Below are 18,588 nucleotides of genomic sequence, written 5' to 3'. Positions count from 1 at the left end.
GATAATGAGGCATGCAGCTTATTGCTAGCTCTTGAGAAGGATCAGATATAAGCGGCAAACTGAACAAGGACATCACAACACATTAGAATTGAGGCTACATTGCATCATAACCAAAGTTCACTGGACTGGGGGGAATTCCCTGATAACCTCTCTTACAGGGTTTCTGAGAGACATAGATCCCTGAGTAAGGAGTTGTTTTTGATGACTGACTGTTTTAACATGAGGATATTTGAAGACCCTCGGAAGCTTTAATGAAGGAGTTGTTCAACTGTAGCCTTCCTCTAGTCATAGGTGACATTCCTCTCTTAAGGATGGCAGCATTTTGGCAGTACTGTGCCAGTGATAAATAAAGTGTCTTAACATTCTGTATTTTTAAAATAGTAGCACTGGTTTCTCCCATTTATTTTTCTAAAAAGCATTATTTAATCCTTTCTTAACAGCATTTGAAAAGAAAAGAAAGCACAAAGGAAGAGTTTCTCTCTATTGGCTTATCTTCACTGTGCCTCTCTCCCAATCTGCTTCCTCCTTATAATCACCAAGTGAAGATGAGGAGCCTGCTGTGAATATGACGTCTCTGACTAGTGTCATTGCCTCCAACCAGTCTGAGTGGGTGTCCTTCGCAGATGAGCTGCTCCTCCCGGTTAAGCCACGAGGTAAGGTACTTCTGATTTTCTTTGAATTGTTTAAGACCTTTTGTTTGATTTATACTATCATATACATAGCATTGCATAGAGTATTATCATTTAGGATCATAGAGCTTGCCTTCTAAGTAGAAGTGATATGTGTAAAAGTTGAATTATGTCCTGTTACCCTGACGTAATATGAGAACTGGGGCCAAAAATGTAAAGCACTTTCCCACCTCTTAGCACAGATCTGTTACATGGTTTGGGTCTGTTCTTGGAGATATAAGGCAATATCCAATTGACCATGAAGGAAATCTCACCTATTACAATTAGGTGCAAATCTATGCCCAGTGTTAGGTTAAAAACTGTATTAGGTGAAGGAAAATTTTCCATGTACATTCAAAGGCAAGTTTTAGAGGTTTCAATAAAAAAGATGAAGTAATGGTCATTCCTACCAATATTGCTGTTTGTTTTTATTTTTTTCTTTGTCCTTTTTTTTTTTTTTCTCTCTCTCTCTATTTTAGGTAGCACTGAGGAGCCTCTGGAAAAATGTTTTTCTTCTTCAGACACCTCCTCAGAAGAGAGCCATAATGTGGATGGAGAATTTCAGGACCTCTTCCGTACAGAGACAGATGATGCAGGTGACAAGCCCAAAGAGGACTCTACTGCGCTTGGGAACCATGTGTGTCCCAGAGCTGATCTGTCATCATCTATCAGAGCTTGGGTTCAGTTTGAAGATGCACCATGGACCAGTGCTTCAACCACCCATCCACAAGCAGGTGAGGCACATGCATGAAAAGGTCCATTCCAGTAACTTAACAAAATTCAGTGAGAGCCTACCAGATTTTTACTTTGCTCTTTGATCTCTGAGAGGTTGAATTTTGATTACTTTGTACTATATTTTAACACAACTAATGTTGTCAGAGTTTCAAAATGGATCATAACATAGTTCTGGATTGATCTAGCAACATAAACACAATGTCTTTTCTTCATGAAAAAAAATGAAAAGTTTCGGTGATTCATTCACCCTATACATGTATCTTGACCTTGGAGACTGCCGACATGCATTCTTGGGGAAACAATGCAGTGGTATTTGTAGTAGTGATGTTTGTTATGTACAGGTATGAACAGCCATCTGAAAAGTCTGAGCCATGTTTGCTCCTGTAATCTGGAACTGAAAGAATGTTGATTCCTGTCTGTGTTTGATGTTGTTATCTGCTCATAATCCCCACACTGCTTTTGCCAGAAGCTTAGAAAGACCAACTGCTAGTGTGGCAGTTCCATCAGGTTTTCTTTGTTGTCTTCTGATGCTCAAGCACCTTGAGATTTACAAAGACAGCAGAAGTCGATCCTATCTCCAGGACTGCATATGTTTTTGTTCCAATGTAAAAGTTCTTTCTGACATGCTTCAAACGTGCATGCAAAGCTTCCGGCTTACCTCCTCAGCTTGCATTAACTCATACAGCTATATAAGCTTCTAGCTTTTCTGTATGAACACACTTCGGTTCCTTCTCATAGGAGACTGCGGAATAATTACCCAAAGAAAACATTTAGTTTACTTTTTCATGCCTGAATTGAGATACTCTCTCAATAATACCACTTGGTTACTTCTAGTTATTAAAGTGGTTTTAAAAGTTACAGTTTCATTCTCCTCACTGAGTCCATCAAATATTCCCTGCAACGTAAATAATGCTTCTGTCAGAAAACTTGGATTAGCAGCTTTGAATTGGGCTTTAAGTTTTTTTCTATCAGCTCTCTTTGTGGGTCCTACAGGTTAGTCCACTTAAGACAGTGGTTAGAATTTTGTGCAGGACAGGTGGGGGAATCTTCAGGCAAATATTTTTTCTTTTAAGCTCTTCATTAGTCCTACTTACCTTTATGTTTGTTTTTTAATTGCTCTTAGTTGTAAATATTTACTGATCCTGGTGAAAAGGAGAGAAAGAATAGTACTCACAATAGTAAATCTGTAAAACTAAGGTGCTTTACCTCTCTATTTCACAGTTAGGTGAAAACAATACAGACCCTCCTACTTTCTCTTACTCATACAGATACATACAGCCACATACTTTTTCAAATGTAGCTGTTGGTTGCTCTTATACCACATTTCCTTCCTACTGTGATGTCCCTGTTGACTGGAAAATCTTAAGTGCACCTTCTTCTTAAACAACAACAACAACAAAATATTTGATCAGACTAAAGAAAGGTAGCTGGAAAAAAAAAAAAAACTAATTTGATGGTTTATTACTTGATTTCCTGTTCTTAAAGGGATGTGGCCGAGTTTCAAGGTCTGTGCTTAGCAAGAGTAGTGCCTCTTGGTTTGTATTTTCAGACACAGGATACAGGTTGTAGACAGAGCTCTTGGATATCCAAAAAAGGTGATCAGAGAAGACTGTTCAACAACATGTCTGTTTTTAAAGAAAGCACCCATTTTTGCTCTGTAGTGCTTGGCCTAAGTGATCCATGCCACTGGAGGGATATTTGCACTCTAACTTTCAGCATCAGACTGAGATTAATGGAGGAGGATGGTTCCCCTGGCAGGCATATTGTGAGCCTTGCTTTGTTACTCCCTGTAATCCCTGTGTGGGAGGCTGCTTTTCTCTACTTACTACACAGGAAGCCTAGGGAGATTTTTTTCTAAAATGAGGTGATGTGCATAACCTGTGTTTAAGATCCATATTTATGAGCCAGTCCCACTCCTCTTCAAGACCCCGTCATTTAAATGGCCAGACCAGCACAGCTGACAGCCACCAAAGGGGAGGTCACAGAGCATAAGAGATGACAGCTATTTGTTGCTGGCTGTCTGCTCCGAGGGGGTTTTGACAGCCAGAAGTAGGATAAACTTCAGGCTTGTTCTCAGTTAATAATGCAGTCACATCTTTTTTTGTGAGCAGCAGCAAAGCCAGAATATTTCTGCTACAACCGTGATACACTCACACGGTCTGTGGAAAGCCTGCGGTGACAGCAATTGTTCATTTCCAGTAGCAAACAGCCCACATGAGAACAATAGTGAATAGCCAGTTGGAGGGGAAGAGTAGGAACACCGACTATCAACAGCCAGATTGGTGTGAGAAGGATGGAGATGTTTGAAATCTGTTTCCTGTGTAGGCAGCTGTGAAGAGCGATGTCCTGAAGTCTCAGCATCCCCAGCCATGTTCCTGTCAGGGCTCCAGCACTTAGGAAATTGTCTGTCTGTCTCTCCACACTGAAGCATCTGCACAGCTGACTAGACAGTTACCCTGACCAATGGCCAGGCTGCCTGGAAGCACATTTTGAAAATCGATTGCAAAATGATGTTTCCAGAGCACCTTGAGAGCAGAGAGGACAGGTTCTAGCAGAGACAGACGCTATCTTCTTCTGACCCTAGTGTCATGATACTTCTGCACACGTTCCTCAGAAAGTGAATCTGTCCAAAAGTGATCACCATCTGAAAAAAATATTACTTTAAAAATGCAGCTACCACATGGTGGTTATCCTGTAGGAAATATGTTTAAAAGAAAAGCAAATCTAATGCTGGACCCTTGTTCTGGTAAAAGTGAAAACATTATTGAGGGAGCAGAAACCAGGGGGACTGATAGCAAGAAACAGGGCTGAAAAGAATTCAGAAGATGAAAAGAAAGCATAAAAGCTGAGGTGTAGCAATGAAAAACATACATTGTGAGCCTTAGAGTAGAAGTTGCCTTTGTTTAGGACATTCCTGTAAACCCTTCATTCTACCAGCTTCAGACAGAATCTCTTACTTTCAAAATATTTCTGCCTTTCAGGTTTATGCATAGGTGACTGACAGCTGCATAGTCATGTGGCTTTCTCCCTGGGAAGCAGTAGCTCTTGAGTGAGGCCACAGAAATATTTAGTCACAGAAATGATGCATTGTGATGCCCTCTTCCACATTTCCCTTTTGCTGGAAAAAGAAGAAACATGATTTTTCTCATAGTTATTATCTGGCTAGTCAGACTCGTCAAACTGATACTGCAAAAATGAAAACTGGGATGTTTAGAAATCACCCAAATGTTCCTATCACAAACGTTACATAATCACTAAATGATCACAGCCAGCCAGTGACATAACATTTGCATTTGTTATACAATGGGCTTTCAGCTAGCAATCTCATATTCTATGGGTGTTAGCTGCACCCTTGCATTCAATGAGGTATTCAGCAAAGCACCAAAATTAGAGCGAGGCAAGATCTATTACATCATCTGTTCCACCCCCACTCCTTCTTCCCGAGAGCTTTGTCTAGTTTTAAATGGCTCAAGTAACTTGGTTTCATACCATGTCCCTTGAGAGGCTGTCCCACAGTGAGACAAACCTCAGTTTAACCATTTCATGATGTTTTGTCTGAAAGTGGAAAGTACGTGCAGGACAAGGTCAGCAACTGAAAACTAGACAAACTGAGATGCTGTCTAAAAATCAAGAAAATCAGAGGTCCTGTGTGATAGGAAAAAAACAATGTTTATATTTAAAAAGGTTTATGGGAATACAGTGCAGGGATCAAGGAATATGTCCTCAAAACATCTAAAAGGAATGAATGCTTAACAGTAAATCTGTTAATTAAAATCCAAGCCAATGTATTAAGAACAAATGGATGCAGAAAAATAAAAATGCAAGTAGAAGGACACGTTGGAAAACACAGAAGGAAACACTTTGGGAAACAAGGAGTTGATTTTTCACTATTCTTTGCATGCTATGGGATTTGCATTTTCCAAACAGTTCTGTCCCTGGTCTTTCAACACAAACAGATTTCTGAGAACTGCTGCAACTGCAAGGCGTTGCCTCGGCATCTACTGACATTGGAGATTGAATTCCAAATTTCTAGGAAAAAAACTATATTATTTAGGATTTCTGTTTCAGAACTTCCAGGAGGTTGGAGAGCAGCAGGAGCATCTTAGGACAGGCCTTAGCATGCAGATGTTTGGTTCAGCTTGTCTTGCTTTTTGAGACTGGTTGTTGTTTGACTCAGTATAGGGAAAAAATTTATAGTTTCAAGTTCAGGAACCTAACAGTGGTAGGTGGAAGTTGACTGTAGTAAGATCCTAAAGAATGCCTGTTACAGGAAAAGCTCTCTATGGTTACTGTTTTCCAAAATAAACGCCACTTTATTTATAAAAAAAAATTATTCTTCCAAAGTGGCACAACTAACCTACAGTGAAATTAATTTGCCCTTATGTAGAAGTGTTGTGCAATGATGTTCCAGTCAGTGTCACTCATTAGACAAAATTTGGGTTTGGAAAGCAACAAACAAAAAAGAATTACTGTTATTACATAAGTATATGAATTATTAAATCCTATGTGTGTCTAAATTAGACTGGTTTTTATATTGCTGACTGACTTCAACAAAACAAAAAAGGGCACCACTGCAAATTTACAGCTAAGACCTTTTTTATAAAACACACTTAGAAAAAGTGTGTCTTGTTACTGGTTCACATACAGAGCTCAGCGTTTAAGCGTGTCTTCTGTGTCCAATTGAGCATTGTCCATCAAAGCAACTTCAGGTAAGGTTTTAAGGTTTGCTTTTCAGATACCTCACACAATGTTTAACAAAAGGCCTGAGGGGCTGGCAGACTATAATCAGGTACTTGTCATCGCTTCTTGACAGGCATCAAGCATGACACAGTGCAGAATTACTGGATGGAGAAGTGGGGCTTTTTAGGTTGTGTTACTATAAGATAGTTGTCAGTATGTGTGATGTGATAAGGAGATAGATATACTTTCAGCTCCTCATCCTTCAGGATGACTACTCAGAAGCAGCTCAGTACATAGGCTCACAGCTGTACAAATATAAATAGATTAGTGCCTGCTTACCTGAGGGTAACAGCGCAGCTATATAAAGTAAATTTGCACTTAGCTGGCAAGGCAGGGAGCACTGTTTGCATAGTACCTCTATGCACACAGAAGGGTATGTTTTTCCATAACGAGATGGTGTCCCATCACACTGTTCTGATGGAGAGAGAGATAGAGAGAAATCCTCTTCAGTGTTAATTTGCCATTTTCTTCCAAAGTATTTGTCAGCCTGATAAAGGTTGGTTATGTGTTACATGCTGAGGCGAGAACCTCTGTATCTCAGGATGTTCTATAAACGCAGATTTGAGGTGCACTGAAATATTTGCTTGTTTAAGAGATAAACGTAGATTTACAAATTTAGCAAACAGTTATTATCCCAAGGTTAAATTAGATATTCTTTAGTTCAGGAAGATTTTTTACTGCATCTTTTTTTTTTCCTCTTTACTCACATTTGTTAACTCAAATGTTAATGTGAGTGATATGGTGGGTAGAGTTTGCAAGACAAATTCATAGTAGTGCATGAATAAGATTGTTCTATCAGCTCTGGATGATGGTTAAGCAGGACTTACTGCTTGACATGTAGGCTCTGGCAAGAAAGTGGAATGGGATTTTTGGCCTAAACTAAGCAGAAATGTTATTCATTTTATTCAGATTGGGGTACTTCATTCTGCATATTCAGACACAAAAGCCATTTCTAATTCACATCAATAGATCATCTTATTTTTATACTCTACTCCCATATGTAGCTTCCTTAAGATGACTGCTGCATTTGAATGGGCACCACAGGTACAGAATGCTTAATGAAATACAATAAAACCACTTTATAAAACCTATGGTGCTGTAAGAACTCCACTGTGTCACACAACGTAGATACTCAGATCTTGTCAGCAGTGGCAGAAGCACAAAATCTAACTGCTCTGAAAAGGTACTGCTTCTACAATACTTGAACAACAGGAAAACTAATAGTTGCCAGCAGTATGGGATGTAAGGCGGAGAGCTGAGTAGTGCTGCTCCCATCCAGTGGAGTCTAACAGTGCCATGCACTTGTTAAGTTGCTGTGTGTTTGTTATAAAATAACTGTGTTGCTGTGGGTGTTGGAATTAATACTTACAGAGTGTCAGTACGATGGTGTAGTGTATCTCTGGAATAGTGATCGTCTGGTTCTGGATGATTGCCTTGTAAGTCTCGCACTGGTGCCTGTTTGTTTCTTGCATCCAGTGTCTCCATCAAAAGCACCCAGCTGGACCTCCCCGTCCTCCAATTCGTCTGAGAGGCATGCCCATGCATCGGAGAGCAGCTGGACAACCAACTCGGAGGATACCAGCAGCCCCAGCATTGCTCCATCCTACACAGATCTGCAGTCAGTTAATACTGAGGACTTGACTAGTGGTGGAACCTCTGCAGCAGATTCAGCTGGTAAGAGGGGAGCTTCAGGTTTCTGTCTCAATCATTTTGACATTACTCAAGCGCTGTGCTCAGAATTGAACTACAGGAAATGCATCCAAAGCAGAACAAACTCAAGGATTAGGCAAACTAATGCTTTTCTTTTAGGTCCAATCCCCAAGTAATCATACTTGGATTTTGCACACCCATGATATGTGCAGGCTGCCAAAGTAAGAGCCAAATGCAACTGTGTACCTGTTGGTGGACTTAGCTCAGTGAAATGCTGCAGAATTTCTTTTGCATACCACATCAGCTGAAGCTCTTGGTATATGAGGAGCTCACTCTCAGTATATTCTGGGAGAAGTCCAGTGCCCTTCCTGGTCTTCTGTGCAGAAATGCTTTTAATTCACCAAAATGTTCAGCTGAGGCAGGCATAGGTCTCCATGCTTCCTGCAGTTTCAGTGAGTGCCAAAACACAGATCCAGGCTGCTGGATGCACTGTTACTGTAGAATAACAAAAAGACAGCGTAGGAGATGACAGGTGGTGGTTCAGCAGTAGATTTTGATCCATTAAGGATATTGGCTGACTTTACAGTGATCTATTCATGCCAGATGATGCCCTGACTGCAGAGAAATTCTCTGTGTAGCATTGCAGCTCTTTGCACCTCAGTTGTATTCTAGAACCTCTGAAGCAGGAGAAATACCAGAGTGGTGCCATCAATGTCATGTGGAGCTGGGATGATGAGAACTCCTGCATGATAAAGCAGATTTTCACAGAGCACAAAAAGAGCTCCTCTTGGGCTTGCCATGTCAGAACATAAAAAGGAAAGAATGAAGCACCTCCAGGAGCAGGCAATTCCTGGAGCACCTGCAGTACATTGGAAGCTATCAAGCCGAGTCTGAGGACAGTCAGTGGCTACCCAGTTTGGTGAGAATTGATTTGCTGGAACCATAATAGCTCAGACAAGTAAGGCATTTAATAATGTGTTTTACTCTTAGGTGGTGAATGTAACAATGTGTGTAACAGATGTGTTTTGCTGCTCTAAAAAGAAATCAACAAAAACAAGAAATCAAATTTTGATCTATTTAGTGATGATCAGGACAATACAAATATATCAGGTTTAATTTTTTTTTAAGTAAGAAAAATGTATAGATGAGAAAAGCTTGAAAAAATCTGGTCAGTGGTCAGAGAAAAGTTATTGTAGCAATGGTGAATTTTTATTGTCTGAACACCACAGAAGATAATCTTGGATATGCTGTTTCCAAATATCACCACCTGTCCTGAATTTATGCGGCATGCAGAATGCTTAAGCATCTACTGCATGTCAAAGTTCAGGGCACAGCATTTTGCAAGGGAACGAATGAAAGCCTGAGGTAGGTCTGAATGCAGGCATACACAGAGCTGAGTCCCAGTGGTGAAAATTGTAGTGTCCAGGGCTGTTAGGCTATAAGCAGGTAAAACTAGCTGGCAATCAACTTTCTCTCAATTTACACAAGATTTAAGAGCAAAACCATTCCATGGGCTTAAGCTTTATCAAGCTCATGTGTTTATGTAAGATATGACCTCGGAAGATATCCTAGAATGATGGTAGAGACCTCAGCAGTCCTAGTCTGAAAGTTTACCCTCACTATGGGGGGGATCACAGAAAGCCTCCTGACTGATGGAGTCTGGATAAGATCAGTGATTGCCTATAAAGACAGTGAGGTTTACAGCAGTGAAGGTAAATACAGCATGAGCAGACCTGAAAGCAAAGATTTGCTCTTCAATCAGAGAGCAGTTAGAGGATGCTGTGCTTTATTGTCAGTGCTGGTTTGAACTCCAGCACCAAGAAGCCTTTTACGATACCTTTGTTATATGAGGGGACTGTTCCAGCCTGCAGCAGCTAGCCCATAAATGTGGATCAAGTGACAGCAGACTGTCCGTATAACATGGGCACCTTTATATGGTTATAACATGAACTTTACAAGCCAGGGATTGTAAAGTGCTGGGGTTTCACGGTGTTTGTGAAGCTGTATTTGGTGCTGGTAAAGTGGCCTGTAGCTTCAGAGCTTCCTCCTGTGCATTTCTGTGTTGCTCAGCTTGGATCAGCAAGGAGCATGAAGAGAAGCACTTTTGGCATTTCTGCTGTACTCTGCAACAAAAATAACACAGGACATCTCTGTTGCTGATACAATTGAAGTATTTATTCATTCTTAAATGGATGCCTGCCTCTATTAAAAAAAAAAAAAAAAATCTGCACATAAGGGGAGCAAGGGAGAGCTTTTTGTTATGATTTGATATTCGGAAGCCCTGAGATCTGTTCAGAAGTTGCACACAACTACCTCACAGCTAAGTGTTTCGCATTAGAACCTAGCTTAGCTTGGATTTCTGCACTTCACTGTTCATCTCTAAAATAATTTTATTTATATAAATTAAAAATAAATATTGACTTATTAAAAATTAATATATATAGGATCTATATGTATATACTAAAATAGATAAGATGTATTATACATTAGCACATGTAATATTTAATAGAATAATAAAATCTATATTACACATAATCATTAAGTTTATATATAATTATATGCATTATTTATATTATGTATGGCATATATTACTCTGATTTTCTATGATACATGCATAGGATTATCATATATATGATATGTGTTTACACGTATATACACACACACACACAGCCTTGTGTAGATGTTTGCTGTATATTTTAGGTGTTTTACTGCCAGTTCCGTTGTTGTTTACGCACTGATTGGTATCTATGGAGAGCTGGAGATACGCCAGGTTTGATGTTGACAGCTCAGCTTGCTGAGCAGTTGTCCTGTTTGGCATTCTCCTAAAACTCCAGGACTATTGGGGATTGTGAGGGAATCACTCCATTATTATTTTCTAACATCTGCATGGTTGGAGATAGAAGGTTGCATGTGTGACCCATAATGGCTCAAAATTTAGAAAGTTAATAAATAACACAAGGAATTAACTTTGAGAGTTTTGTTATTTTAAAAGTAAACAGCGTGTTTTGAGGGGATTCTGCTGCTTTCTTTTTAAAACTTGGAGATGACAGCTCTGGCAAGCTTAGCTTCAGCTATTTCTTGAAGGTAATGGAGGGCAAATACTAGCTGAAGTTTGAACTTTTCAAACTTTCCCCCTCGCCTTTTATGCAGTAGTTTTCATCCAAATACTGTTTCTTTGGCTTTAGCCTGACAGATACTGAGTCCTGATATTATGAGTGCAAGAATGGTATTCTGTAGGTTTTAAACAAGCAGCTTTGAACAGATTATAAAGCTGTGCAGTGTGCTGGCATTGAATGCAAGAAACTGGCTACAAGCATTGTTACAAGCTGTGGAGATACTGAACATTAATAACGAAACCAGAGGGGAAATAGCACATGCTGACAGTTACCACCTTCTGCCCAGAACTGCACTTCAGCAACGCTGTGTAAATATTAACCAACTTGTTCTGGTTCCAAGTCCCAGACACAGGACAAATCCTAGGTGGGAGAGCCTGCCAAAGTCAGCTGGACAGACTGCACAGAGGAGCATCAAACCCTGCCTTCAGGGAGGAGGGGACTAAGGAATATGATGAGGAAATAGCATCCAGAATCTGTTCTTGCACTTGCTCAGTGCCAGAAATAGAGGTTTTTTTCTTCCTCACATCCAATACTAGCCAGCAGCTAGCAATTCAGGAATTCTATAAACCAGTTTTAATCCAATATTTTTCTTAATATATTTCTGACTTCTGTAATGCTTTTGTGAGGTAGAACAGGAAAGCTAGGACTAGATAATTCAAGCAGTAGAGAAGTTCTGATCTGAAATCAGATATGCGTACTGGAAATCAGTTCTTCCTTAACACTTCATGAATGCTTTAAGGAACCCAAGAATCTCAATGTCCTCTGCATAGGTGTTGATGGAGTCGCTGTCTTTGTCCCTCCTTATAGCAGGAAGGAGAGGCACAGGAAATCTGTCACGTGAGAGAGGGAAATGTTAGAATCAGTACCACAACAAGACAAAGTATATTTCTATCTATTATGTTGAGAAAATTGTGAAACAGGCTTGGTCTGCAGTCATCTTTTAAGATCAGCAGGGAGGACTATAATATTCTGCATATCTCAGGCCAAAGAACCTCACCCAGTCTTTTCTGCACCCAACCCATAACCACAGTCTGAGATACTGCATATTCTGAGCAAGTATCTCCATAACATTTTTCTGATTAATATTAACAACAGCAAAGCTTGCCCCTATTCAGCCATCTCCAGCCCTTCAAAACTCCAAGTGTTTTCAACATGCAACTTTTTAAGTTTCAAAAAGGATTGCCCTAGTGGTAATACTTAAAGCAGAATCGAGATGTCAGTTGAGCTCAGCTCTGCCAGCCCTTGTGACCTCAGCTGAGACTAAAAGTAGTCCACTAACCTCAAAAGGTTCAGTATCTGCTTCATCTGTCCTCTAAAAAATAACTCTGATTAGTTATCTTCTCTGTTTTCCTCCCTTCCAAAGAAGAATGGTGTAAGTTGCTGTGGGACTGTCACATTCTTGCTTGTTCTTCAGGAATGCTGATGAGTTTCAGGAGGAGAGGATATAATGTTGCTCTCATATGAATAAAGGAGTTAGAAGAAAAATCAAAAGTGTCTGTTCCTACTCATTCCTACTAGGCTTTCTTATCCTGGTTTCTCCTGTGAATTAGTCTGGCTTCCTTTGCATCCCTGAAAACATCAGGTCTAGGATAGGGAAGAGGCAAAGTAAAAGAGGAGAAAGTGATGGTTTGAAAGAACAGGGTCTGATTTTAATGGTTGTGTAGGAACATTTCAGTTAAAAACATATATATATATATAAATATGTTTTAAAACATATATATAAAACATACAGATATGGTCATTTTTCTGTTTAACTGTTTTCTTGCCTGTTCACCAGGGTAGAGTCAGTTCTGACTCCACCTGTGCTGTTGGCCCTGTACTGAAAGCAGCCAATGGACCATCTCCCAGTTGAGGTGCTGGGAATCATGTTTTTCCTCGTGGCTATTCTGAAGTGCAAACCACGGTTACTGTGAATTTGTACCAGTTATACTTTGTTAAAAAAACACTTAGTGCTGAACCTACACGGTGTTCTACATGAATGTCACAATTTTCACACGTATTCACTGATGTTTTTACATAGCTGGAGCAAGCGAAAGGGAAGTGGACAGAATTCTAGTCCCAGTCATGGGACTGAGCTGGTGATCTCCCTTTATGTGGGCAATATCCTGAGAGAATAGATGTGGGTAGCTGCTTTGTAGTTTATCTCATGCCAGTGAGGCGAACTAGGTGGTGCGAAGCCCTGTGTTTGTGTTTGCAGTGCTGCAATTCCTCAACCCCTGTGTTTACATTGGCTCCAGTTGCTCTCTAATGCTGTGCAGAAAGCCACATGCCTGTGTGATAAGCTGGAGAAGTTCAGTCAGAGATTTTGCAGCTGGGCAGGACATTTCAGTTGGAAGCATAATTGGAAATGGAGTACTTGCATACAGTGGCCATCTGTGCTGAAAGAAGAAAAGCTAGGGGTTTTTGTGCAATCTAAATTACTTCTGAACTTAAAGCCACTGGGAGTGAAGAGCACTGAGGCATCTCCCAGCACCAAGTGTTTTGGTACAGTATGGAAATGGAAAACATCAGTGGCAATCTTCAACAGCATTATCTCACCTTTCATGTTCAGTTCCTGGCAGCGCACTGCTGTACCACTGATAGAAGCCAAAAATGGTACAGTAGAGATACAGCAGTCACAAAACCATAGAATGGATGGGGTTGAAAGGGACCTTAAAGATCACCTAACTACAACCTCCCTGCCATGGGCAGGGATGCCACCCACTAAATCAGGTTGGCTAAGGCCCCATCCAGCCTGGCCTTGAACACCTCCAGGGATGGAGCATCCACAGCTTCTCTGGGCAACCTTCTTCGTGTGGCACAGTGGCATGCCTGGTGCCCCATGGTGCTAGCTGCACCACTTCTGCTGTTCTCAAGCAGAAGGTAGCTGGGTTCACAGTGCAGAGAAGGTACCTACCAGGGAACACACATTTTGCACTTACATTTGTAAATTTGCATTTACATTTGTAAATTCAAAACAGCAGAAAAATAAGCAAGGCTTCAGCAGTAGTAGTAATTAACAGGAGCTGTAAATTGTTTCATGTGCTCTTAATTAGAGATGTGCTATCCCAGTTCTGTGTGGAATTTCCTGTCTGAATAAGAAGGGGCTAAACAGAAGTGGCAATGTAAAACAGCAGGTGTAAAGGCTGGCTGGCGCATACAGCAAGAAAGAATGAGTGATTTCATTATGCCCAACTGCATAGATTTGTTTTTTTCTTCCTTACTGTGATATTATCTAAAACATAAGAGAGGTTCAAGGGATCACTGGACAGGATACACACAGCACAGGAACTGGAGAAGTGCTGATGAACGCCTTTAGAGGATCAATTACAGAGTCACCCTCTCAGTGTGGAATAAAATGGGAAGCAGGTTTGTTAAAAACAGGAAAAATGTAGGAATTATTTAAATAAAACATCTAGCTTCTGTGTTGACAATTTATTCTTTTGTGCCCACTTAGAAACTTTTCTTAATTATTTTTTATGTTCACTTTTATCAGAACTCCCACCTCCTTTATTCATTTATTTGGACCCAGTGTTAGGGAAAAGAAATGACACTTACTTTCTGATCTTTCAAGCCAGAAGTGACCACAGCTGGATGAGAGCACTGTAAGGAGATTGTTGGTATGTGCCTCTACTTGAACACGTCTGCTTTCTAGTGGTCTACCCTTGATCAAACCAAACGTGTTGAAGCACAAATAGGACATCAGTGTTGTAGAATGAGCTTACTCATTTGTTATTAGAAGCAATTTGGGGTTAATTGTCCTAGTGTTGTCAGATGACACTGAAGTCCTCTTGCCTAATCTTAGAACAGATACAAATTGATATTTGCATTACGACTGTGCTTGTTACACAACAATAAGAGGAGATTTCAGGCTACTTTGTTCATTCGGATTTTGGTTACTGAGAATTGTGAACCTGGATTTTGGGACATGGATGCAAGTCCAATATACTGGCATGGCATAATTTTCAAATAGCTGCAGCTCAGTATGCTCCTCTCCAAATCTAGCTATTTAGATCAGTACATAAAAGGATATTAGAGATCCTTTCAGCATACATCCCGTAGCTCAGTGCCCTCATTCACCTTACAGGCTTTGCAGAAGTTATGCCATTTAAGTGCAGACTTCAGTCACTAATTTACTGAATGGGGTGTATTTTCCCAGGTAGATGTTTTCAGAGAGCCTTAAACATGATTCACTTAAGATCGTAGGAATAGAAGCTATTTCCCAGGACACCAACTGTAAGCGTATTCATAACCACTTCCTATCCACTTGTTCCCATGCCAATATTACATTTTAAATAGATTTTGCCCTCTGCAATGTAAGTCCCTTTAATGTGTTTATACAGTGTAATCATATCCCTCAATGTTTTCATTTTGCTGTACTGAACATGACAAGTTCTTCAGTATTCTGTTTCTCTTTTCTCCTGTTTCTCTCTGGTGCTTCTGTTTGAATTAATCTTTCTCAGATATGGTAATCAAAACTGCACAGACTGAGGTCTCACCATAGCCTGATGTCATGATAATATTTCCCTATCTTCTGGATTTCTCTCCTTGAAACACCCCCAGGATCTTATTTTCGTTTATGCTAGTGCATCAAGCAAGTACCTTTTTACTATATTCAGATTGACTTGCTTTATCCTAGATCACTCTTTCATATCTAGCTAGTGAGTTCCTTCATCATTACAAATGTATCTGTCCTTAAATGCCTAAATTATGAACTTTATATTGTTTATTATATTTCATCCCATTTCTGTTCCATCCCTCAAGATGAACTGCTCCTTTCTGTATGATATTTAGAACTTCCTTTATATAACCAGTTCCTCCTAATAGTGTGCATTCAGCAAATACCATTAGCGTGCTCTTTTCTGTACCGTTATCATTAATTAAAATGCAGATAAAAGTAGTGTGTCTTAAAGAAATTCTACCTGTAGCTGCTCTAACCTAATACTTCTCTTATAATAGCTATCTTCCTTCTAGATTGGTTCTTATTTTTGTCTTAATACTAGTATCAGTCTCCATTTGAACTCTTTCCCAGATGGCATTACAGTATATGTTTTTTCTAATGCCTAAGGATCTATCTTTGGTCTGGAAAATCAGTTGTCAAAGAAATCTGTTAGCTTTAGCTGAAACAAACTACTTCTTTTAAAACGAGATTCCATCCCTTTTTCATCTTCTACTTTTCCCTCTTTCATTCCAAAGTCTTGCATAGTATTGCAGTCTGATTTTCAGCCTTGTGTTTTCCAAAGTCATTTTTACCCCCTACAAATAGTTACCATGTACGCTGTTCTCCACTTCTGTGTTACCATTCCCATCTGAAGTGACTCCTTTAAAATCCTTGTGATCGGAGCTGTAATTGCATATGCCAGTTCTTTCAAAGTTTAGGGATGGGGCTTATCAGGCCTCCTGATCTGAGTACAGTAACCTCTTCAAAATGTTTTCTTACCTCATTAATGTTAATTTCCACTTCCACTCCCTCCTTCTGATTATCTATCCTGCCTCCTGTGCTCTTATCGCTACATTCTGCATCATCGTTCTTATTAAAGAGTAGTAGCAAAGTATTCATTAGCTTTGGGGCAATGTCTAGGTGCGTTAATGTTTAATTATCACCACAGCCTCACTTCCTTGCTCTTTATATATACATATATGTGGTTTGCTTTATATCCAGTGTGCAACATGACTGCCAAGGATTGTTTCTGAGGAAGGTAGGGCCCATTAAGCAGGTAGACTAGTCCTGTATTGGCTCTACTGAGCTTTCATCTTCAATAAGAGTTCTAGTTGTAGGGAAGAATTTAATGGAGATAGTGACAAAATAAGTCAACTTGGTAACACAAACAACAATATCCCTCATTTCAGTTGCTTAAATCATGTTAGACCAGAGATGAAGCTAAACCTGCTTGGAAAATCAAACGACTAGGGTAGGATCCCTTTCTGTCAGGTTTATCAGTGCATGCATAACTAAATTAATGTTTGGGAAAGAAATGCGTCTTCAGTGTTTATAGCAGCACAGTGGCACAACTCCACTGTCCACAACTGCGCTCTGTGGTCAGGAACATTTATTTTACACCAGCTCATACTTTAGCTGATGTACCCAAAGGGCTGGCTCTGGACATTGGTTCAGTTTTACCATGCCAGTGGAGAAGGTCCCAGGGGTGAGGAACATGGGGAGAGCTGCCAGAAGTGGGGCAGCGATGGCTGAAGGTGTGGGGAGACAAGGACTGTGTGTAGGCGGGGGCTCCGACCTTGCCAGGAGCTTTGGATGTGGTCAGAGCCCCTGATCACTCCTTCACCGTTTTTTCCTCTCCTTGCTGCTTTCTGCCTTACCATGTGTGAGGATACAGGGCCCACATTGCCTGCCCTGGAGAAGAGCAGGAGGTGGAGGCTTTCTGCTCTGCCTGCTGCTAGGGGTGTGGGAACTGCTGCTGGCAGGAAAAGCTGCCCACACACTTGGCAGGGCCGGGGCAAGGAACAGAGGGCTGTCGGGTAGGAATCAGCTGTTGGAGGCAGAGTAAGCACTCTCTGCCTTTGGCATAGGGTAGCCCGCAATCTGCCACACCTGGCAGTCCAGCACCTTTGGCTGCCATTTACGTTTTGCTTTTTGCTCTCTTTATGTCTGCACACACAAACAAGCACTCTGGCACCTGAAAGAGGCGTAACTCACTGCGTTCGCCGTGAGACTCTGACCTCTGTGGGTGCAACTGTCTGTAGGAATCTCCTTGCTGGTTGAAATCTTTGTGTAAGTAGGATTTGAGAAGGTAGGTGCTTGTAATAGACACCTCTTGGCTCCAGCCCCAGGATTAGTCGATCATTTTCACAAGCACAGTAATGGAACAGCAATTACAAAGCACACTGTTTCCTGAAACACCCTAAGGCAGATTTTGGGGCAGCAGATTAATTTAATGTTTGAGCAGCATAAATGCAGATAAATTAACACTTGAGCATCTTCAATGCTCCATACCAAAGTGAGAAGTAAAGTGTAGGACAAGGAGGTCAGTGGTTCCTAGCAAAGGGTAAATTATGATATGAAATGGACGTGTTGAAGTAGGTGTTTAGTAAGTAGCTGTTTTGAGTATTATCTGACATGTAGATAAGGTGTAAGCTTAGACTTACCCCTTTCCCAGGTTTCATGTTATGCTAAAGTAGAAGTCCTGGTTTTCTGACTCAATACATAAAGAGGATGGCCCACCACAGCAGCGCTGGCATGGCTGGAGGGAGCAGCATAGATCTGAGTCTGGATTCAGACTGATCTGATAGATCTGAGTCTTTTGAAAAGTAGGGGTATATGCTGTACTGTCATTAACTGCTGAGGTCTTTCAGTATCTAAAATAATCTCTATGTGTACAACTCCATCTCAGTATAAATAATAGGTTCCTAGCACAGGCAGCTGCCAAGCTTTAGTCCATTTTGCATATGCTTTTTCTTAATATGTCCCCAATTCAATATGAATCCTCTTTTTTGGATTTTTTTTTTGTGCAGTTGCATAATTGTGAGTGTAGTGCTGAGATGTACGTGTTCTTACAAGAAATATGTGGTAAGACTGTCAGTTTTGAATGAAGTGAGATAAATTCATGTTCTTGCATAAGCACCAACAATGGTCTTCATTCTCTTCAGCAAAACATACAGCGAGGTCCTCCTCCAGAGAAGCCCAACAGAAATGTTTGCTCAGTGCAAAGAGCACAAGGATTTCTGTATGGCTGTGCCTGTTA

General features: G+C 40.5%; 1 protein-coding gene across 4 annotated transcripts in view; it reads left to right on the top strand.

The window, feature by feature from the left end:
* The window catches only part of STON2 (stonin 2), a 78,454-nt gene that overhangs the window by 16,171 nt on the left and 43,695 nt on the right, over nt 1-18,588 (top strand). For 3 of the 4 annotated variants that reach the window (XR_014317570.1, XR_014317571.1, XM_082761112.1), the window contains exons 2-4: nt 441-653; nt 1,148-1,402; nt 7,620-7,817. Coding sequence is in view for 2 of the 4 variants with exons in the window: in XM_082761112.1 (XP_082617238.1) it covers nt 566-653; nt 1,148-1,402; nt 7,620-7,817 (541 nt within the window). In the remaining 2 variants the exon portion in view is untranslated. The remainder of the gene's footprint in view (nt 1-440; nt 654-1,147; nt 1,403-7,619; nt 7,818-18,588) is intronic. The other variant, XM_082761113.1, reaches the window with a different exon arrangement.

This window comes from Aythya marila, assembly GCF_965140915.1.
Source record: "Aythya marila genome assembly, chromosome: 5".
NCBI lineage: Eukaryota > Metazoa > Chordata > Aves > Anseriformes > Anatidae > Aythya > Aythya marila.
This window is presented reverse-complemented; position numbering and strand designations above follow the sequence as displayed.